Consider the following 20,946-nt stretch of genomic DNA (forward strand, 5'->3'; position numbering starts at 1 on the left):
TCATGCTGAACGGACCAAAGAAATTACCCAAAATGACATATATATATATATTTATTATTTTATTTTATTTTTTTTATGACCGCAACCATATGCAAGACAGTCTATAGCAACACAGCAGTCAAATTCAGCCCTTTTATTTGTTTAAACAGCAAATTTTATTTTGGTTTATGAAAATTCCTCTTAACACCCTTTCTGCTAAGAAGAATTAGTGCTCACACATGAGTGCACCAGACTTTAAAACAGTTTTATAACACAGCTGTGAAGCAGTAAAAAAAAATAAATAAATTAAATAAATAAAAAAAAATAAATAAATAAAACATCTGAATGGACGATTGTGTCTTTTTTTCCCCCCCTCAGCATACTGAAACATATGGTTACATTGTTCACATTGTTAAGGTCACTGTTAATGTCAGTTATGTAAAAAAAATAAATAAATACTTAATCAGCATAAACAGGTTGGTGAGAAAAATATGGTCACGGTTATTAAGAGTTTCAGGTGAAGTCGGCCCAGTTTGGGCCTAAATACAGACCAAACAAGACGGTCAATACCCTCGTATTACACTTGCGTTGAGTTTAAACCACACCAGGGTGTGAGTGCATTGCTACTGAAAAACATCCTCCAGTGTCCTACAGATACTTTAGGCATGATGGAATACCCTGAAAATGGAGAACAACCACACCAATGTGTGACGTTCAGAGGGATGTACAATTCTACCATTACCATGTGGCGCTGTTACCAGTATTCCGCCCATGGTGGGACATTTGGATGAGCAAAGTTGTTCTGTATTATTTATTTAATTATTTATTTTAAAATTATTATTATTATTATTATTAACAACTCTGGTTAACAAAGATGAATGTACACAGTAGAAAAGCAGGGAATTAATATACCCCATTCATCACCATGTACGAGATGGCATCAGGATTGACTATTAATATCTACTGACAGCAGATATTAGACCGAATACCTATTTAAACTGGCATGGTGGTGTGTGTACCAGTATAGGCCAGCACACACTGGTTTAACATTTAGCAAGGGTTGATTACACTGGTGGACTGTTTGTATTTGCTGGGAAGACCAGAGCTGAAAGTAAACATGCTCTAGCATTAGTAAAATGGATTAGCAACAGCTTGTGAGATGTGGCACCAGGGCCTACGTTAAATAAGAAAGTGATACAACCCTATACAACCCATTAGGGAGTTTCATGCCACCTGAAGAACTGGTGTTTCTGACCAGACGGTCAGAAAACTAGCAAGCAATGTAGCGAGCTAGCAGTGGAGTAAAAGAGGCCCACATCAACTTAGTAAAAACTGCACATTCAACGAGCACTAAAATACACACTAGCTCACCACCCTGTTACGCTGCTAACATTCCTGGACACATCTCATATTACCCAACATGTTCAAAACAGCATTTTCTTGTGCATCCCCACAGCTACACTCCAGTTTCCACAATGACATGGGCAGACCATTGACAAAAAAAACAAAACATTGCTACTGGGTTGATATTTCACAGCCCCTGGGAACGCATTTTGATATACTGAATTATAAAAATAATATAAAACTAAACGTGGGTGTAAAGTGAAGCGGTCAGCAACATTTACACAGAAAACTCAAAGCACAAATATGCTAAACACTCCTTAAACATCACCAAAATGCACACTCTGAGAACAGCCTGGGCGTGGTCATAATATTCAAATGAATGTGATCCAGTGTGTGAATGCGTGTCCAGTCGTCCCTCCCATCCCACCTGTCGTCTCACTGCTTAGCCTCATTGGTGGCCGGATACATTCTGTAATGGCAGAGCAGGGTACGGGCGGGTGGTGGGCAGCGGAGCTCACCAGCTACAGTGCTGCGTCGGGACCTTCCGGTCATTCTGGCACCCAGTTGCTAAATAGCCGATGGGGTGCGTGAGGGGCAGCCGCTCCCCCAGTGGCAATCTGGAGTTGTAGCTCACTAGGTTTAGCTTCAGCTTGAGGTCTCTAGGATGCACAGAGAGGGCAGAGCCACGTTAGCCTTGCGATTGGTCAGGGGTATGCTGACGTAAACATGACCCACTTTTAGGACCGCCCTTTCCACACTGAGATAAGAGCAATAATGAGGAATGACACCAGACATTTATTAGGCTGTGGGAAGATATTCATAGGGCATCCTTTTCTACAGGGGCCCTGAGGAGCCAGATAACTTCGACTGAGTGGTTTCCATTAAGGGTTTAAAAATTAAACTGATGCTTCTGTTCAACTACATCTAATTTGGGCATCACAGACGTTGGTAGATATACAAATGGAGACCTCGTCCACAGGCAGAATTCTAAACTCGGTCATGTGTCTGGCAAACAAGTGAATCACTCCGGACAAACAGTGAGTTGTTTGCACTCTTTAACCTCGCGTAAACATAAAAGCATTACAGTCTTCAGTCCTCAGTAAAAAGCTTCATTACTCAAGGGTCTCATTACTCCGGTCGGAAAGCATGGAAAGGTTTGGACCTCGTCCAGCACTTCGGATCTGGTCATCCGTCACGCACTCTAAAGATCAAGGCTTTAAAAGAAAGGCTCGAGAAGCTTTTCCTGGTCAAACACATCACTCGGACATTTTATTTGAAAATACCGTCACTCTCATTAGAGTAATGAGAACCGTCTTCGAAAGCTTTTAATGGCTGGATGGACGGCCTCAAAATGTAAGGGCGACTAGTAAAATCACCTCTGCATCAGGACCTTAGGATGTCCATATTGGAGAGCATGCAGCTGTGGGTAACGACTTTTGCATTAGGATGCATTGGACATGGGCGTATAAGGGGGCCGATGAGAACCGTCGTCATGGCAGACGCCCAGATCAATAATAACTTACAAGGATCATGTTACAGGGATGGGGGATTGCAGCATTTGGAGTCTTGCCCAAGAACTCTCACTGGCATAACATGGTGTTCTTGCCCAGGCTGGAGATTGAACCCTTGTCTGCTATGAGGAAGGCACTGATGTTACCCACTACACTATATCTCAATGGTGTTATTCACATAGTAAAGGTTCAGTCTCTGGGTATTTCACTTGTCAGTTTAGTTTGTGTTGCCGTCATACAGTTAAACAGAGGGAGTCTAACACTACGGTCAGCTGCTGATCATTGTGTAAAATACCAGATACAAGAACGCCATGGTTCAGACATGGTTCCTCTACAGTTTCAACACATTAATTGGCCAGCAGGTAATCACATCCTGGCAAACTTTCAAACACATCACTAGGACCACCAACGGCATCAGCTGGACCCCTAAACATACAGATCCACCTCCATTCTGTTTAAGGAGAAGGGATGAAAAGTGAGTGGGAGTAGATTTGGAGAGAATCTGGGCTATGAGTCACGAGGGTGTTAAGTCGCAGGGAAAGCCCATGGGTTGGGCCTGTGAAACAAACGATCCTGGCCTTTTTGGTTTCCACCAAACGCAGCTCTGCGAATAAGCCATCACATCACAATTTTCCACAGATGAAATTAGGTTAGTGGGAAACCTCTGCCGCGATGCAGGAACCAGACCACTTAAGGCATCATAAGCCAAGCATGGCATTTTAATTGGCTGGTAGACATTCCTGCATTATCTGCATTTTTGCTATTTGAATCCTGAAGCCCAGCATCTGTGACTTGCAATCAGGTGGGAAAGGTGGCCTCTGGGGGCAGTCTGTTACATGGTCAGCAGGCACAGGCAAGAGATCTGAGAATCTTTCATATTTCTAATTTCAGCCAACACAAAATTATGGTCAAATTTCTGTTACGTGTCTATCTAGTGGGCATCCTCTAAACCCTGCATGGTTCCCATGAATGCCTTGTTTAAGTTACGTGCTATGACAGGATCAGCAACGACCGGAACAAGTTAGATACCCCTTAGTGCTGTCCGATTTGAGTCTGTATCCACCAAATGTGAGTAATTTAAGCCTCCGTTTGCTTAGCCTCTACTTTACTGTTTGGTATGCTACCCAAGCTAAGCTAACCAACTAAAGCCTAGCTAGCCGATTCCAAACCAACAGAACAGAACGAGGTGCATTTTGACCTTGTCGCTCCCACAACTAACACCAGCTGCTGTGCCGTATAGCACTTGCTGTATCTGTAATTGGGTAATTGGGTGTTTTGTGGTGAACAGATTGGAATTATGGTAGCTACACCACATATTGCACATTGCATGAAAGCACTGAGAAAGTAGGACCAATCCACGGCCAGCTACACCACGCTTCCGGGAATACCCTACTCCACAGTGACATTGGGAGACTTCAATAGTATGAAACGAGTGGATATTGACAAACCCAAGTTTGACGCAGCCAAACAAACAGAATTCCTACCATTGCTTTTTGAAATGCAAATTACATGGAATAATTAAACACATTAAAATCTCCGTTCTGCTTTAAAACTGTACACATCACCCCCAAAAGCCCTTCTGAGCACAACTACCGAAGACGCGTCTGCAAGGGTGCAATCCAAGCTAGTCCACTTGACTTCACAGGGGGAGCTGTAGCAGATTGCATCCTTGGCACACTTCAAGAGGACAAGAGTCCGCTTTTTTTTTTTTTTTAACCATTTCATAGAAACAGAAGTTATGCAGTATGAAGAGAACACCATTATCATCAACATGACTAGCTAGCTTTTCTACCCACCCTGTCCCAGGCACCATTTCCCAGCATCAGGCATTCTATCCTGAGCCTTAAATCCATGGACAGTGGACACATCAAATGGATCAAAAGATTAGGTTGCATCACAGAGGCTCTGACGGTACGTCTTGCTGAATTCCACCAACATAAACTACGATTCGGACGGCAGCACTGATGAAGAGACGAAAACAACAAGCTAAGGCGGGCAAAAATTAACCTCAAACTCAAAGTCTCATCAGGCATAGACACAAGGAACTCAAAGTACTTCACTTCCACCACAATTAGAAAACTAACAGACTCTTTTCTCACACTGAGCTTTTTATGTTTCTACAGACCAGCATCAAAACAAATATGATTCAAGTCGATGTAGTAACACTAATGAACAGATTCATTTACCCGGAGGTGGCAGAGAAGCATAGCCATGGTAAGATGCCAAAGAAGCCATAAGATGCTTATGATTAGGTTTATTAACATCTGTTCCAAGCCGCGTGGGTGCTCTCGAATGAACAGATTCTCTAACCTTGGGCTTTTGAAAGTTATTTCAGGAGAAACGGCAGGGTACAGCACCACCTCTGAGTACGGACCAAACTGAAGGAGTCGTATAGACGGCGTCTAGACGTGGACGGCAGTTGTGCTACCTTGTCAGCTGCTGAGGTGATCATTTTTTGGTTTAGTTCATTTGCTTGGCCATGTACTAGAGCTGGGCAATATGAACATATTTTAGCGTACCATGACACGTTTTCTTATCGTGGTACAACATATGCTTCAGATCAGCTGCAGGTTTCATTACAAACAGTGTAATTAGTCTGGTTTAACTGGATAAAGTGCAGCACATTTCAATACAAATCACTGGAATAAATATGGGAGTGTTTGGATGGTAGTTCAATACTGATGCATTTTGTTTGTGATCACGTCTATCCTGATGAATATTGTGTATTGTGAATATATCTTTAAATATCGTTATACAATATTTTTACCATATCGCCCAGCTCTACCATGTACACGTTTAACACTCAAGCAAATCATAACAGTAAGCTAAAAGTGTATAAAGCAACCAAGGAAAACAGTGAAAAAAAGCCTTTACCCTTTCCAAATTGCAAACTACATTATATTTAATGAATTTACTCGATTGTCCTGCAGCTGCGTGGCTTCCTCTGCACCACCAATTCATACAAATCAGTGTAAAACAGTAAGCTAGCCAGTATCGAAACAACTAGTTTTGCTGGGATCTAAACATACACCAAACCAAAAGAGTTTGTGGTCATTTAATTAACAGCTACGATAAAACGATCTGGCTAAGCGTTGTGTCGTAAAGCACTAACGGCATCGTAGGTTTGGGAAGGCATTAGACATCGCCAACAACTGAGACGCTCATTAAAACTGCAAATCCTCGTCAATCTTTGGTGATAAAAGCAGTCCTTCTGGCACCAAGGCATACTCTGAGACAACACTGTCCACAGTGACCTCTGCTCCCTAAAGAAATGCTTCAAGATTGGGACATCACAACAGCTTTGCGCCTTCTCATGGACCATTAGATCATTCAGAGCTTGGATGTTCTTGTTTCTCTCCTGGAATTCTCAAGGGATGTGATCCTGGTCTTGGCTAGTCTCAAGGGGCCCCTGACTTTCAAAGGTTAAGGTCCCCTCCACAGCTCTGTATGTGTGTGTGAGCACCTGCGGTGTACATGACGGGCAGCCAAGCCGCCAGTGTGCCCACGCCTGAATCCAAAAATGCTTTTCTGCTGATATTCTCTCACTCGTATATTTTAATTAACACAAGCTGAGGGGGTTTCACTTTTTTTTCCCCTTCCTTTTGTGCCCAGTCAGAGGCCGGCGCCTGGAAAAGAAACGATCACCAAACAAATGCTTTATTTCAGCCAATCCGCCTCCAAAAGCCTGAGACAATGAGGAAATACAGACAGGCCGGAGAGCACGGGCCCTGGCGCATCTTCCCTTACTCTCCGCAGCAATTCGAGTGCTTTGGTAACAAAGAGCTGGCGTCTGAAGAAGCTGCGAACCTGCAGAAATGTGAGCTGCGGGAATCGAGAGAATACTACCTTTGGTAGACCTACGGCTCCCGGCTTCTATCTAGCGGACTATAAATAGAGGGCTAATTCAAGAAATCCCTGCGCGTGTAAACTGAGACACGAGGCTCACATGACCTGCTCCAAGCCAATGGCTTCCCACTTCCTCTCTCCTATGATACTGAAAGGGAGTTTTTGTGTGACCCTGTGTGTCTGCGTGAGAGACAGAGAGATAGAGTGTAAAACAGAGGGTGAGAACACAGCAGCCAGAGAAATCCAGCGCTTCCTTGCTCTGAACGGTAAAACATGAGATGAAGGCTAAGCTGTAAATATGCCTTCATTAGAGATTCAAGCTCATCCTAAGCTTGTTCTAAAACCTACCATGAAATAATTGAGCATTTGCAATCAGACGACACACAGTCAACATACATCTGACAAGAGAAATTGAAGGACTACAATTGAGGTGCACCGATCATCAATGCGGCCGTTTCTTAGCCCTGCATTTTTACACTCCGATTGGACAAACTAGTGATTTTCATTTCTAATTTTTCATCTAAGTTCTACAACTTAAAGCTCTCTGTGTGGGTTACAAAAAAAAAAAAAAAAGCACACTGGGACAATTCCAGGAGGGCTGGTCAGTACAACGGTACAAATAACTGTTTGAACGTGATACAGGTAGCCTTACACTACATCACTTCTGGGCCTGTTGTAGATATCACTGACCAATTATAAAGAGAGCATGATTAGCCCTGTTTAACTGGATTTGGAGTGGCAGCAAAATAGTGAATAAACATTTTGTGTATCAACTTTTTGTTTTTTTTCCTTCTACCAAATATACAACCCCCCCCCATTTTCACCCATCAGATGTCAAAAAAAATTAATGAAAACTCTTGAACTTCATGTCATATTGCCTACCTCTCATTTCAAGCACCCTCTATTATAAGTTACAGTGTAAATAACTAGGGATGTTCTGGTCCAATCTCCATTTTCATCCCAGTCCAGCTCCGATGCTCTGTTTTAACCACAGTGTGTGAAAACACTGTGAATCCCTCAACAACAAGAACCGAGACAAGTGTGTGTGGGGGGGGGGGGGGGGGGGGCTTCACTTACTCGCATGACTTGCCTTTTTCTTGTTTGGATACAAGACAAAGATAAACACGTTGGTGCCCAAACTGCTGACAGAGACAGAAGAGAGCCTGCGGTCCTGCTGTTTTCCCTGAGATGAGTATGAAAGCACAGTTTTCTGACTAAGGTCACTGGAGTCCTGGAGACACACTAGCAGCAGGGTCCACACTCTTCACTCCAGCCAAGAAAAGAAAGAAAAAAAAAAAAAAAAAAAAAAAAAAAGTCAGAACCAACTTCATTATTCCACCTAATTATTTCCACAAAGCAATAGTGTGTTTGTTCAGAAGACCTGGCTGAGGGTTTTTTTGGCAGCACAGGAATGCGTTCGTAGAAGCACGGCCACAGGACCAGCTGACTAAGTACACGCTGCCATTGCTCAACAATTTGGAGTGATCAAGTCTCAGTTCATTCTCAAGCATCTGGTCACTTCACTGATATTCAAACTCACGCTTGAGTCAAGTACACACAGAAAAATTCCCAATGCACTCTGAAGTTCCCCACAGTGATCCCTCAGGAGCAGTTTGTGCAGTCTGGGCCTTCAAATGTGAGGCATTTATCTCACCAAGCACAGCAGTTTAGTCTGAGCCTTGCCATTCTAAAGTCCATCAAAGATCCTCTGTGAGTAGCAGAGGGGAGAAGTCAAGGCGAAGTAAAGTGTATTTAAAATTTATCATTTAAAAAATATATATAAATAAATAAATAAATAAATAATTGACTACCGAAGAAATCGCAACTATATTACAGAGGTGTCAACTTGGCACAAAGCAAAATTAAAGCTGAGGGCTACAAAACACCCAGCTATTTATCTGGAAAACATTAAAAAATGCATTAAAATAAATACCAATATACACCACATAGTGTGTGTGTGTTAGTTTAAGCGTTACCAATTACCACCCGAAAAAATTACAAGGGTTGGTGCAGCATAGAGAGTAACACTACTACCTTCCCTGTGGGGGACTAGACTTCGACACCCTGGCAGGCCAAGCACACCACACTAAAACAGTCCTTGGGTAAAACTCCCAACACTACACGCGCCTACTCGTGTAACACGACTCCAGTGCAAGTTGCCCAGGAAAGGAGCGTCAGATTACTGCCATTAACACCTATTAAATACCTACTTTACCTAATTGGGCCTACAGTAGGTTACAGCAGATCAGGTGAGTTGTCAGTGAAACTGAAGTCCATACAGTGGCTGGGCTCACTGGGAATAGTCATGGGAATGGAAAATTCTACTTTTTTTTTCTGTTGTATCCAGGCAGATTCAGCCAAGCAACCCCTTTCATTGGTCAGGACTTCAGCAGCTGTCACTGCCGTCAACATGCTTCAATTTCCAATGGATCAATCGCTCCAATTGCAACTTCGAATGTCCTGACTGTGTTCAAACTAGAGCTGTCAAAATAAATAAATAGGAAAGAGCATGCACACCAGCTTTAACTCTCTAATACACAATTAAGCCCCAACCTTCCCAAACGGGCACTTGTAGAAATGAGCATCCTCTTTTTCTAATCTGGTAATTTAATTATTTGACTTTTATGCTCAGGAGTGAAGGCCTAGGTTTAACAGTCATTATTTTCACCATATTCATTAAGTATTTTAAATGTTTTTTCTTTTTTTGGGGGGGGGGGGGGGCACAGCTGCTGGGAGATATAGGTTTAAACTATTTGTGGTGTCTACCTAAGATTTTTGCAGTGTTGTGTATCTATAAATGTATTATAATATTATTACTATTATTATATATTAGACACCTCAAACAATGCAGTAAACTACGGGTTTAAAAGGTCTGCAGTCAATCATTAAGCTACTGACTTTTGACCTTCACACCAGCTCCAAAACCCCACAGTTTCAGCTCTTCATGTCAAACCGCACCACAAAGCACACTGAGGCACACCTGGACTGCCTCCAGCCCAATTCTCTTGTACCTGGACTGCCTGAATTCCTTGAGCTCTGCTTTTTCGTTTTAATCTATTGAGAAGGTAACCTCGACTGTACAGATCACACGACGAGTTTAACCCGCGAGTAGAACAACAGTAAGGCGGGCTTACAACCAAAACAAGCCAGGGCTCGTAGCTTCACAGCGCGATGACCAGGGCGGATCACAGCCCCCCTGCATGCCGGAGAACAACGTGTCCACAGCCGCTCTAGGTCAAGGGTGCTCGACACTTGTTTGTTTGAGTTGTTGGAGTGTCAGTTTGATTATCCCCTGCCCAAACACACCACGTATTAAAATACTCGACTCATCAGCTAATGGCCAAGTTTAGCAGAAAGGTAATCAGTCAACTCTGGAGAACTCCAGCTCTGCCGGGTCGAGGGATGGGACCGGTGCTCATCATGTAACCAACATAGCCAGCGCATCAGCTGGTACCGCAACTTAGCTGGATGTTGACTGTTGAATTGCTTGGAAGCCCCACATGCCTCTCGTCTGAATTACCACTAGTGTTCATTTGCCATCTACCAAACAAAGCAGCAAAATCTGACCGGTCACTCATCTGAGCTGTAAGGATAGCCTTCACTTACTGGACATGACCGTAGCTTCGGATTACTTAGCTATAGCTAGCTAACTGAGTTCACCCGATGCGCGTAGCATTAACCACCAACATAAAATCAGACAACGAAGAAAGATAAACACGCGTAGAAAGCTTGGCTGAGGCTACCTGTACACTTGCTGGGACGTCGGCTTTACACTACACTGCCCTCCTGTTAAAGGCACCGTAAACAACTTCGGCTTTGTTAGCTAAGCGTTAGCTGGCTAGCTAGCTAGCTATACCTAGCTCATGGCTGCTAGCCGCACAACTAGCTGGATAAACCTTCTGACTGCTTTAAAGTGGACTGAATGATAGACGAAAAAATGAGAGGCCTGGTGGAAAACCTGTGGCGAGTGTGTCATTTCAGGAGTGCAATTGACAACTCGACGCTGAATGAATAAATGTGAAGAAAAACAAATAGCTAGTTGGCTAATGTTCGTAGCCAAGCGAGCTCCGCTAACGTTAGGCTAGCCATCTGTAGCGAGAGAGCTAGTGCTAGCTAATGGGGCTGGCGTTAGCCGTGTGTCGCTAGCCAGCGAGCTAGCTAACGGCTCCAGCAGTCAGTTTACTGTAAAAATAAATAAATAAATAAATACAGACAGCCAGCAGAGCATTAGTTAGCTAGAACACACAAAAGAGAAAAACCCACAGTCTGTCACCTCGACAATAATCTGCCGTCTCTTTAGAGCTGTAGTTAGCTATGCTAGCGGTCGTGGAAATCCACAGAGAATTAATAGAAACTGGGGCGCTTTAATGCCGATAAAAAAATACTCATTTGTTAGCTAGACAAGACCTCGCTTAAAAGATACAATTCAATTCACAGTTCAATAACATGTTAACATGACAGAAGCTTTAGTAAATAAAGAAAATCGGACAAGTTTGTCCAAGTTACTTTTCCAGGGGAAATAGCCGAAACTAAAGGGGGTTGGTATCTCCAGTAGCCATCTACACCTGAGCCCAGAAGTTTGAAGTTAGCACCAAAGAGAAAGGCATTTAAATCATTTGACAACCAAGTCGACTTTAGTCGTGGTGACTCGTGTCAGCCTTTACCGAACAGCAGGCAAACCCCGGGACTTCGGGGCGACAGTGCGGTTAAACTACTTCGCTTCCTTCGGCTGACAAAGAGGCAGAACATCACTAGCTGCTAGTTTAGCCAGCTTAGCCATCGTGCTACTTACTAGGGGTCGTTTGTAAACCTGGGTGTTCGGGGAGGCTGGTATCCGTATAGATGGCAATAAAGCACGTCGAAGCAGAAGCAACACATCTCCGCCGACACTACCATCTTCCTGGCCCCGCTTCCCGAGCCAGGACCGGGGCTGAGGTTAGGCGAGAGGCCGGTGGAGTTGTAGCCTCCCGGAGTTGGTGACAGAGCGGTGGAGTTGCCGCTGCTGCCTCCGCCGCCGCCGCCGCTGCTGCTGCTGCTACCCCCAGGACCCCCCAGGCCGTTCACCCGATTCACGCCGCCGGCCACCACGGTGGAGGAGGACCCGATCCCCAAGTCCGATCCGCAGTGTCCGGCCCCAGCCACCCCGCTCCCCGCCCCGCCGGGCCCCCCCGAGCCGGGGGATCCCGACAACTTCTGCTTCTTCACCCCGCAGCACCCGGCCGCCATCTTCGAACAATCTGCACCGACACACCGCTTCCGACCCATCACCGTCACCGCGGGAAGGGCGGGGGGAAACGCCGACCACACGTAAAAGTCCCACTGCGTCAGGGCGTACGACGGACGATGCTCCACCTTTCCCTCCTCCCCTCCTCCCGCTCTCGTCCGACGAGCGTAACACCCGGAGTAGCTTTAACAGGGGTGGGGGTGGTGGAGGGGGGAGGTGAGGGGGCTAAGGAGTGTGTGTGTGTGTGTGTGTGTGTGTGTGTGTGTGTGTGTGTGTGTGGGAAAGGGACTACGAACGCAGAGGAGAGACTCTGCAATGTCACCCGAGCTTCTCCGCCCTCCAACGGCCGTAACGTACGCAGCGGTCGTACGCAATGTCCGTAAGCACGCGGCCAGCTGCGAACCTCTGCAAAGCCAACGCTTGGACGGACCCGCGGTGTTGTTGAGGGGGGCAGCAGGCCCCTCGCCGCATCAACTCGCAACACGGCTCTCCGTCAAAACGCGCAGACATCCACAGTGTGCAAAAAACAATCAAAAAAACAAGGGCGTGGAAGTCGAGGCTTCAGGGACGCGGAGCGAGGCGAGGCGAGACGGCCGTCACACTGCAAACCGTCCCCCCCCCCTTTCTCCCCGGTCCACCCCCTTCCTTAACGGCACAGATTCAGCTCTTCCCGTGTGGGAGTCGGGGGCTCTTTGAGTACGCAGGACCCATACGGCTCGCTACGCCCCGGCTAGTGCTTTCTATCGGTTGTTTACTTGCATCCGACCTTGGCTAGAAAGAGGCGGCCGGCTTCCCCCCTCGGCGCACGCCCGGGTCGAGCTCCGAATACCAAGTTTTCCGCAGCTAGGATGGCACAGCTTTTTCAGACCCCGCTGCAGTTCGGCTTTCCTGACAGCGCCAGTGAGACGCGAGTCATTTCAGCAAAGCCCAGCGAAACACCGGCCGTCCCCTCAGTGCGCAGTATTACACCCACCTCCCCCCGGCTCACCCCACCTTCACCCCTACGGCTCTTTTTACAGTAAGCCCACTGTGAGAAGCAAACTGGGAAGTTTTCTCTCCACGGCTTTTTTTAACGTTGCCATCCGTTTATTAGGGCACATTTTTTGGTTTGGTTTTGAACGGCTCGAGACACCCCGTCCATCAGAAGGCGCCGGACGCTCTCCCCCCGGCCGTGCTCGCTAGTCCAGTCCCAGCGACTGACATTAAAGCCCGGTTGCAGTTAATGTGGAGGAGGGGGGAGAAAGAGGGTCCTACGCGACCATCCCGAAGCCGCCAGAGCCGTATTCACTTCCTCCACGTCGAAACCAGAATCCAGAACGTAGTTTACGGCCACTTCTTACGCATCTGGCGTAGTCCTCGCCGCTCCGCAAATCAGTATTCTCAATCTCGACTACGTGAGAAAAAAATGGTGAGGCTGAATCCTCTCACGGAGCCGTCTGTTCATCCAGCGACGTCCCTCGTATCTTCCTTTAGTGAACTGTGCACAAATCAGTCCGCGGTGTGTCCTCGCCCGCCTTCATCCTAGTAGGGGGAGAGACAGAGAGCAGAGTCAGGACGAGTCAGGAAAGGCGAGTCTCCACAGCCTCGGCTACCAGCTACCAACCGACTAGCGCTAGCCGTTAGCCTGCCTGAGCAGCGCCGCTGCACAGCCAAATGTGTGCTCAGCACCCAGCGACTGAACAGGGAGGATGTCCTGGCGTGTTCCCTATTCATTCAAACAGCCCCAGTGTAGCATAATGTCAGACTACAGACACCATTCATTATTATTCACCAGAGCTCGCAGGGCACCAAGGCAGGCTGCAGCCCTTCCTGCTCACAGAAAACGAGGAGCTCATCTGCTGTAAATGTCCCCTTTCTTTTAACTGAAACATTTTTTTTGTTCTTCTCAAATGACACTAGGCTGGAGCCAAAACCCAAGACCGAGTCTAAGAAACACACGCAGTGATCCTTATTCCTTATTCCAAGCTCTCCCTGCCTTATCTGTGTTTTCTCACAGTGTTAACCTCACACTGCAGATAACCAAGAAGACCAAGAAGACTTCAGTGGTGTGTCAAAGTCGTGAAGCCCCTGAAGAAGTTTGGATTGGCCCTCTAAAGAGTTCCCCTAGCCCCCCACTTCGCACAGTGAGACACCCCCACACTTGTAAACTGTTCATACACATAACTTATGGAAAGGGACACTCCACAGCGTTGTCCAGTTTGTCTTTGCACAGTTAAATGGTTGAGATGTTAACGTTTATTCAGAGTGGTTTGGTGTGAAGTTCTACACTTGCGGATTCACTGAATTGTTTACAGTGGTGGTGAGAAGAACCAGATGTTCCTACCTTGTGGCAGACTAGGGTTAGATGGTGTTTAGGCTAGGCAAGTACAACCTTCCTACACCAAGTCCTTGGGCAGGACTCCTAATGCACCATTCGCCTACCTGTGCAACATGATTCGTCTCTAAGTCACTCTGGATAAGAACGTGAGCCGACTTCCATGAATGTAAATGGATGCTTGAGATGCTTTACAGTAGTATTCATGGTGGATGGGCATGTGCTGGGCACTGTAAAGCAAAACAGCCCCCAAAGAATATATATCTTTTTTAAATAAAGATTTACCGCTATTTTACCATCCACTGGCGCCAGCAGCCTATACCAATATGCTAAGCTTAGGGTCAGAAAATAAAACGGTACAGTTTAACAGCGGCTATTTTTTCTAATGATCCTTGCTTTTAGTGGCCTGTAATTTTGAGGATCTGGTGTGAGATCTGGTCTTCCAGATCCAGCAAACTTGCTCAACGTGCTACATGCTCTCATGCCTTCATGTCTTGATTGTGCGTATCAGTCAGATAGTGCCATCATTTATCGTATAGTAGCTTGGTTTGGCTTTGTGGTTGCATGGTGTTGTTACTGTACACTTAACTGTTCTTATGATGGTCCTGCTAAATAGGGGTGTCTGTTGTTTGCTCAGCCAACCTTTACTGCACGTTTATCTAAATTAAGCTTTGGAGACTTAGAGGAAGATACATATACAGTTCTGGAGAAACCTTCCAGGGTTTCCTCAAAACATTCCTCAAAGCACCTTAAGCACCTTTTTTTGAAGCTTCTACTGTTTCAAATTGAAGAGCCTCCAAAAGTTCCTTAAGGATCTTATACTTTTAACAGTGTGCTATGAAATCTGTGCCTGCCGCCACCACTGTTAGCATCATCAACATTAGACCTACATTTAAAACTCAGTCACACTGATGCACTGGTGGGGTTGGATAGTAAATAAAAGAGTTATATCTGTGTTATAGTCTGTTAGTTACTCTACAGTGAACCTTTTCACACTAAACCACTCTTAATAACTTTGTTATTTACATCTCAACCACTGAAATATGCATTTCTTTTTTTAAAAATCATATTTAAATGTGTATTTCGAAGGATTTTAATGATAAAATGTTACGTGACCTTTCATTCTTTTATCCCTCTACACACATTGTTTACCTTCTTGCAAAATCACATTAGAGTTATACATTCATCCAGTTTCATATAGTTTCATCTATATGGAAGCAGATATAGATGAAATCCCCTGAATATGCTGATGGCAGGGTCATGGAGACATGCTCACACTCACAAAGCAATTAGGTCTCTACCATTTTCAGGACATGCTGCCGATGCCGAGTCAGTGCTGTAAAAGGATGATGCTAGTGTTTCTCTCTGCTGAGCTCAGCTGAGAGGAACGGGGGGGGCAACAGGTTAAACCGAACACACACAGGCAGCCTCCAGGCCTGTCGAGAAGCCACAGGGCACCTTCAACCCTTTCATAAAAGCTTTGTTTTACAGCGTAACCCAAGTCTGTTCGTGCTGCAGGGGTAGTAAGTTCATCTGGCCAAAGCAGGGATGGGTGGCCCTGTCAGTGTGTGAATGAAGTGGACATGGATCCAGGCTAGAAGCAGCGCTGTAAGCATGATATTCTAATGAACATTGTAACTTATGCTTGGTGTTGGTTCACAATGCAAAGCTGATGGAACAGCCAGTGACGTTATCTAATGTTCAGTCGATGGAGAGCCAGGCTAATTATAGGTGAACACAGCAAGGCGTAAGCAGTAGGGGGAAACAGCAAGAGATGTGCTATTGATTATAATGTTAAATCAATCCCACCAGAAGGTCTCATTTATTGACCCAAACTAAACTTTCTCCTTTCATAATACTTTATTTGCTCAGCTTTCTAAAAAAAGAAACTGAGGTTTTAGACCTATGCAAAAATAGCCCATATAGTCCAAGCTTGACAGGATTATTTGCACCGTTGGTATTATTTAATGAACCGTCCTTTTGCCAAGAGGGGGTCTGCGATGACCACTGCAAAACTGATTATGTGGTCAGTGAAACTTCAAACTTCCTTTGAATGTGCCTTGAAAAACTGTCCTGCTGGAACATCTAACCACGGTTCAGAGAATCTGATCTAAGAAATTCAATCCATTCCATTTTATTCCAATTTATTTTTATAGCACTTTTCACAACAGGCTTTGTCACAAGACTTTATCAATAAGCCAGAAGCAAGAGATAAGCAAGAGGTCCTTTAGGGCAAGGGGAAGAAACCCGTCCTTCTCCGGTTGACATTGGATAGATGTCCACAATGCCTTCAGGCCCACATCTTCACAGATCCCCCAGCATTCTTCTCTGCTTGACCTTAACACCCGCCTCTGGTGTTGTTGCCAAAGAGCTCTAAAAGAGCCTCATCTGACCAAAGGACCTGGCTCCAGTGCAGTTCAGCTCTAACCGCTTGCAGTTGTGGTTTGATGACCATGGAGTCTTTTTTTTTTTTTTTTTTTTTTTGGAAAGCATGAAGGTGGCATCTAAACATACTTTTGGAGACTTGGTGACCCCAGAATGCAGCAGTCTTCTCTGTCTGTCCTTGGAAAAGGCTTTGCTGCTCCTCATGGGGCAATGGGCCAGCATAAACCTGCCTGCGGGACGATGCAAGGTTATCACAGCTCCAGCTTAAATACGGACCCACTGTGTGAGGTGAGTATTTTATGCACTAATATTTATGGATGATTTTCTATCGTTTTTTTAAAAACGGTAAGCAACTATTTGTCTCATTTTTATTTTATATATTATCTGATATTCCCCATTGTTTTGGATGACTAAGAGCATTTGGCATGTGCGTAACCTCATATTTATACCCATGTGAAACAGGAAGTCATGGATGACCACTTGAGAGTTCCCGAAGTGTGGTTAGTATGCTCACTATATGGAAAAATGTTCCAATAAAATTGAACAATTAAGTATATTTTCTTTTCTGTTTTTTACGGAAGGGCAATTTTTTTTACATTAGGGTAAATACTGCATTATTATTATTATTAGTAGTAGTAGTAAATAATGTAGATTGCACTACACTTAACCGTGCCTCTGCTTGCTTGGAGTGAACACCTATGGCCACACTAAGCCCTTTGTGGTTAAGACTGGACACCCCTGGTTTAAATAGCAGCTAAAATATGAACAACTGCATTAGCTGATAATCAGAGTTTCTCACATTGCTGTGTTACCTTGAGTAAATGTGGGCAATAAACTATGAGAATACAGTAAAGGTAACAGTGACTGTTAAAGCTAAGCTCTCAAATGGGATTCTAGCATTGTTAGCTCTAAGCTAACAGCAAAGCACTGGGCCATTCTGCCATTTCAGATTAAACACAGACATATGAAGCTTCCAAAAGACAATTACATACATTATACCATGCATGTAGCACTTTTACTAAGTAGTCCTGGCACGCTAATATCTTTTTCTAACAACTAACCCAAGTCTGACTAGGCTGATCTGTGTGTGATTGGTTGATTCCACCATCACTTTTTAAAAAAAAACTTATTTTGGTGGTTAAAGCAGCATTATGGATAATTGGTGTTTCTTGCTTCTGGGCTTCTCTACAGTTGGGAAGTATAATTTACGCGTTGAGCCACTGCTATGGGACACGCATTTCTGGACAAGCCGCGAGATACAGAATCGTCACTGTGGTGGCTTAATATTACAGAATTTTACAAGTAAATACTTCCAGTTACAGTGTTGCGCAGTACTCGCGAGCGTTGTCCTGCCCACTTTTCCACACTTACATTGTGCAGTAGCAGCATTCTGAGTCTGGAGTTACGGCGATAGAGGAGCTACTCTTCTTATTACAAGTCAGTGGGAATTTACATGAGTTTAAAGCTGTTTTTTTAAAGGTAAATATGCTACATAGCATTGCTTTAATCTACGGTGCAAGGCCTTTAGTCCTGCTACTGAAATCCTAAACAATGAGAGAACTAACAATTTTCCGTTTGGCGGTCCAGAAATTTAACCCTTTTGGTGCCAACCCAAACAAAACAGTGGAATAAGACCTGTATCTGTGACATGTCAAAGCAGGGTAGTGACTCAACTGTGCAGGAGTGACCTCCAGGACCAAAGTGGAGGTTAGATTTGACTCATACTTTCATTATTACATAAAGGTGGATAAAACAGTCTTAATAAGTCTTCATAAGTCCAATTCACTAAGGCCTGCGACCTCCTCTGAATAAACGCCAGCTCAGATTGAAAGTTACGAGCTACGCAGAAACGGGGAGACTTGGTCTAATTTAGGCTTTCTGAACAAACGTTTCTTGAAGCTACATATCATTTTCATTACACCACCACCTCGGTTCCGGTGCCAGTTCCAGCTAAACTGCATCAGCTCAGAGAATTCCTTGGCCTCCACTGCGGTACACTATATGTGCCTTAACATGATTTATGGTCTTTCTAAGCGGCCCACATGGATATGAACACATTTATTCATAAAGGATAATACTAGTATTTTTGAAAGTGGAATATTCAGTGTCATCATTTCCAATCAATCGACTGTCTATCATTTCACACACTTCCGCTGCCGAGGTCGACTGACCGACTGACTGACTGATCTGTTCATGCTTATCAGCCAGCAGTTCATGCAGTTAGGGAGTGGGCACTTTTGGTGGTGGGCCAGGCTGTATGTTCACAGGTTTAAACAGCCCATATCCACCCAGGTTCACGTAGGTTAAAGTTGACAACAGTTGTAATTCATTGTTGCGTTACCACTTTAAAGCTGTCATTTTCCATATCGTGCCTTTAAGACTGATATGTAAACAACCTCTTTTCTGATTGGCTTCCCCGTACTGCCTCATTCAAACGCAGTCCGGCCTACTACACTGTATAACTGCAGTGTAAATGAGAGGGGCTAAACTGCTGTGAGCTTAAAAGGTGGTTGTATGTGGATATATAAGAATTCTATAGGTGCCTAACTATCCTATCTGCTGTGCTTTTTGAGGAACGGTTCGCCTCTGGCGCTCAGGCACACTTCCATACTTAGCCCCTGATCCGTCTCCAAAGTTCCTTTGGCTATGAGAGGAAATGATAATGAATTAATTCAAATAATTAAATGATTTAATTGCAGCTTACAAGCATTAAACATTTAACTTGTCGACCTTTCAACCTCTCCCACCTCTCCGAGTTCTGTAGCCTACTGTTCGCAGCGTGTTTACAAAGCTCAGCATCTATCCGCACCTTTTTCCAATGAAGAACTACATCAGCAGTGGTGTTTACAGTCTTTTGCGTCATCAGACTAACTGGAAAGAGACATCAGATAATCCGGAACCTCATTTCAAATTCAATCAGCTGCACAGACATCCGAGTTTCACGGACCTTGCTCTGAACAGAATAGAAAGTGAGTAAATTCGTTTACCTCACAGATGAGTGATAGCTGCAACTCCTCACTCTGACATCTCGATACAACCGGAGGACCTGCTCTTTTTGTAGGCTCATGTACATGGCCATGGTTTAAACCTTGTTTAGGCGAGGTTTAGGCCATTAGTTTCATGTGAGTAGTGTAGACTCAAGCTACGATGTGCACCTGAACGTACACTTGTCATGGTTTCAGTTTCTAGACATGTATAACAGGAAAACATTAATGGCAACTATACAAGACCAGACTATGACTTAAGGGGTCTTGCCGGGTCACTATTTGCAAAACTGCAGCTAGATTCCTTTTGAGCTTGTTTCCTCACCATGCTCCTGGTGGGAATTTACAAGAAGAGAAACTGTGGCACAATGGAGCAGAAGCAGCTTTTGGCCACAAACCCCAATATAAAAAAAAACATGCTGCAGAATGTGGATACGACCCTGGTTAAATGAACAGGGACTGAAAGGTCTTGTTTGGGGCTGGAGAAAGCTCAGCTATTGGTTATTCACAATGTCCATGTCACAATCTGCATGAGGCAAGACTAGAACCTTGTGATAACATGAATTATATTGATTTTACTGGAATGTCAAGATGAGCTGTCCTAATGCCCTTACACCAAACGATGAGATGATAGGAGCGCACTGCAACTCTAGCAAGACTCTGCAAATGGCTTGAAAAGTTGCTTGGTGAAGGGCGCGGCGTTTGGCTCAGTCCTAGACTCAGTCCTGGCCTCCTTGCAATTTGAACATTTCACTCCAAATGAATTCAGCACTAACCTTGTGCTTCATGTCCAAGCAGAACACAACACAGCACAGAACCTCGCACCCTCCACGGGGCACGGGTCCAAATCTGAGTGTGGCCAGTTCAACAGCTTCATTATGGAGCACTAGGCCTATTTGACCCACTAGAACAGTCAACAGCCCTCAGTCCTAATTCTCCTTAGGGAACAGCAGGACTAGACTTGAGGTTTACTTTGGGTTGAAACACGGTCAAACTGTGGAAAGTGAATCGTACAGGATTTAAGATGAATCTGGAGGAACGTCCAAGTGCTGTCAAAGGCTGTAGGTGACCACGTCCTGCTAGCATCTGTGTAACTACGTCCATCAAACCCTGAATCAACTCGGAAGAACAAGCACGCTGTTACAGTCAGAACGAATCTCGGCTCTTCGTTTTTCGTTTTCGGAGGGAAAAACCATATTAAATGAACAAACAACAACAAAAACAGCCTGAAATGACCTGGAATGATTTCTTCACATCTGTTTTCCTCTCTACTGTGAAGATGGGGTTTAAAATAAAAGGCTAGGTACCATCTAGGCATAGTTCCACAGCTTCAGGCACTGAAATAACTAGCTCCTGGAA

The 20,946-nt window shown here is 44.7% G+C and overlaps 1 protein-coding gene across 1 annotated transcript in view; it reads right to left on the reverse strand.

The window, feature by feature from the left end:
• ammecr1 (AMMECR nuclear protein 1) overlaps window positions 1–12,477 on the reverse strand; it is a 60,172-nt gene extending 47,695 nt beyond the window's left edge. Inside the window, exon 1 of the mRNA XM_072662839.1 lies at window positions 11,473–12,477. Coding sequence (XP_072518940.1) covers window positions 11,473–11,945 — 473 coding nt within the window. The 5' untranslated portion in view covers window positions 11,946–12,477. The remainder of the gene's footprint in view (window positions 1–11,472) is intronic.
• Window positions 12,478–20,946: the final 8,469 nt, after the last annotated feature.

The sequence above is a fragment of the Salminus brasiliensis genome, chromosome 18 (genome assembly GCF_030463535.1).
Source record: "Salminus brasiliensis chromosome 18, fSalBra1.hap2, whole genome shotgun sequence".
NCBI classification, from domain to species: Eukaryota; Metazoa; Chordata; class Actinopteri; order Characiformes; family Bryconidae; genus Salminus; species Salminus brasiliensis.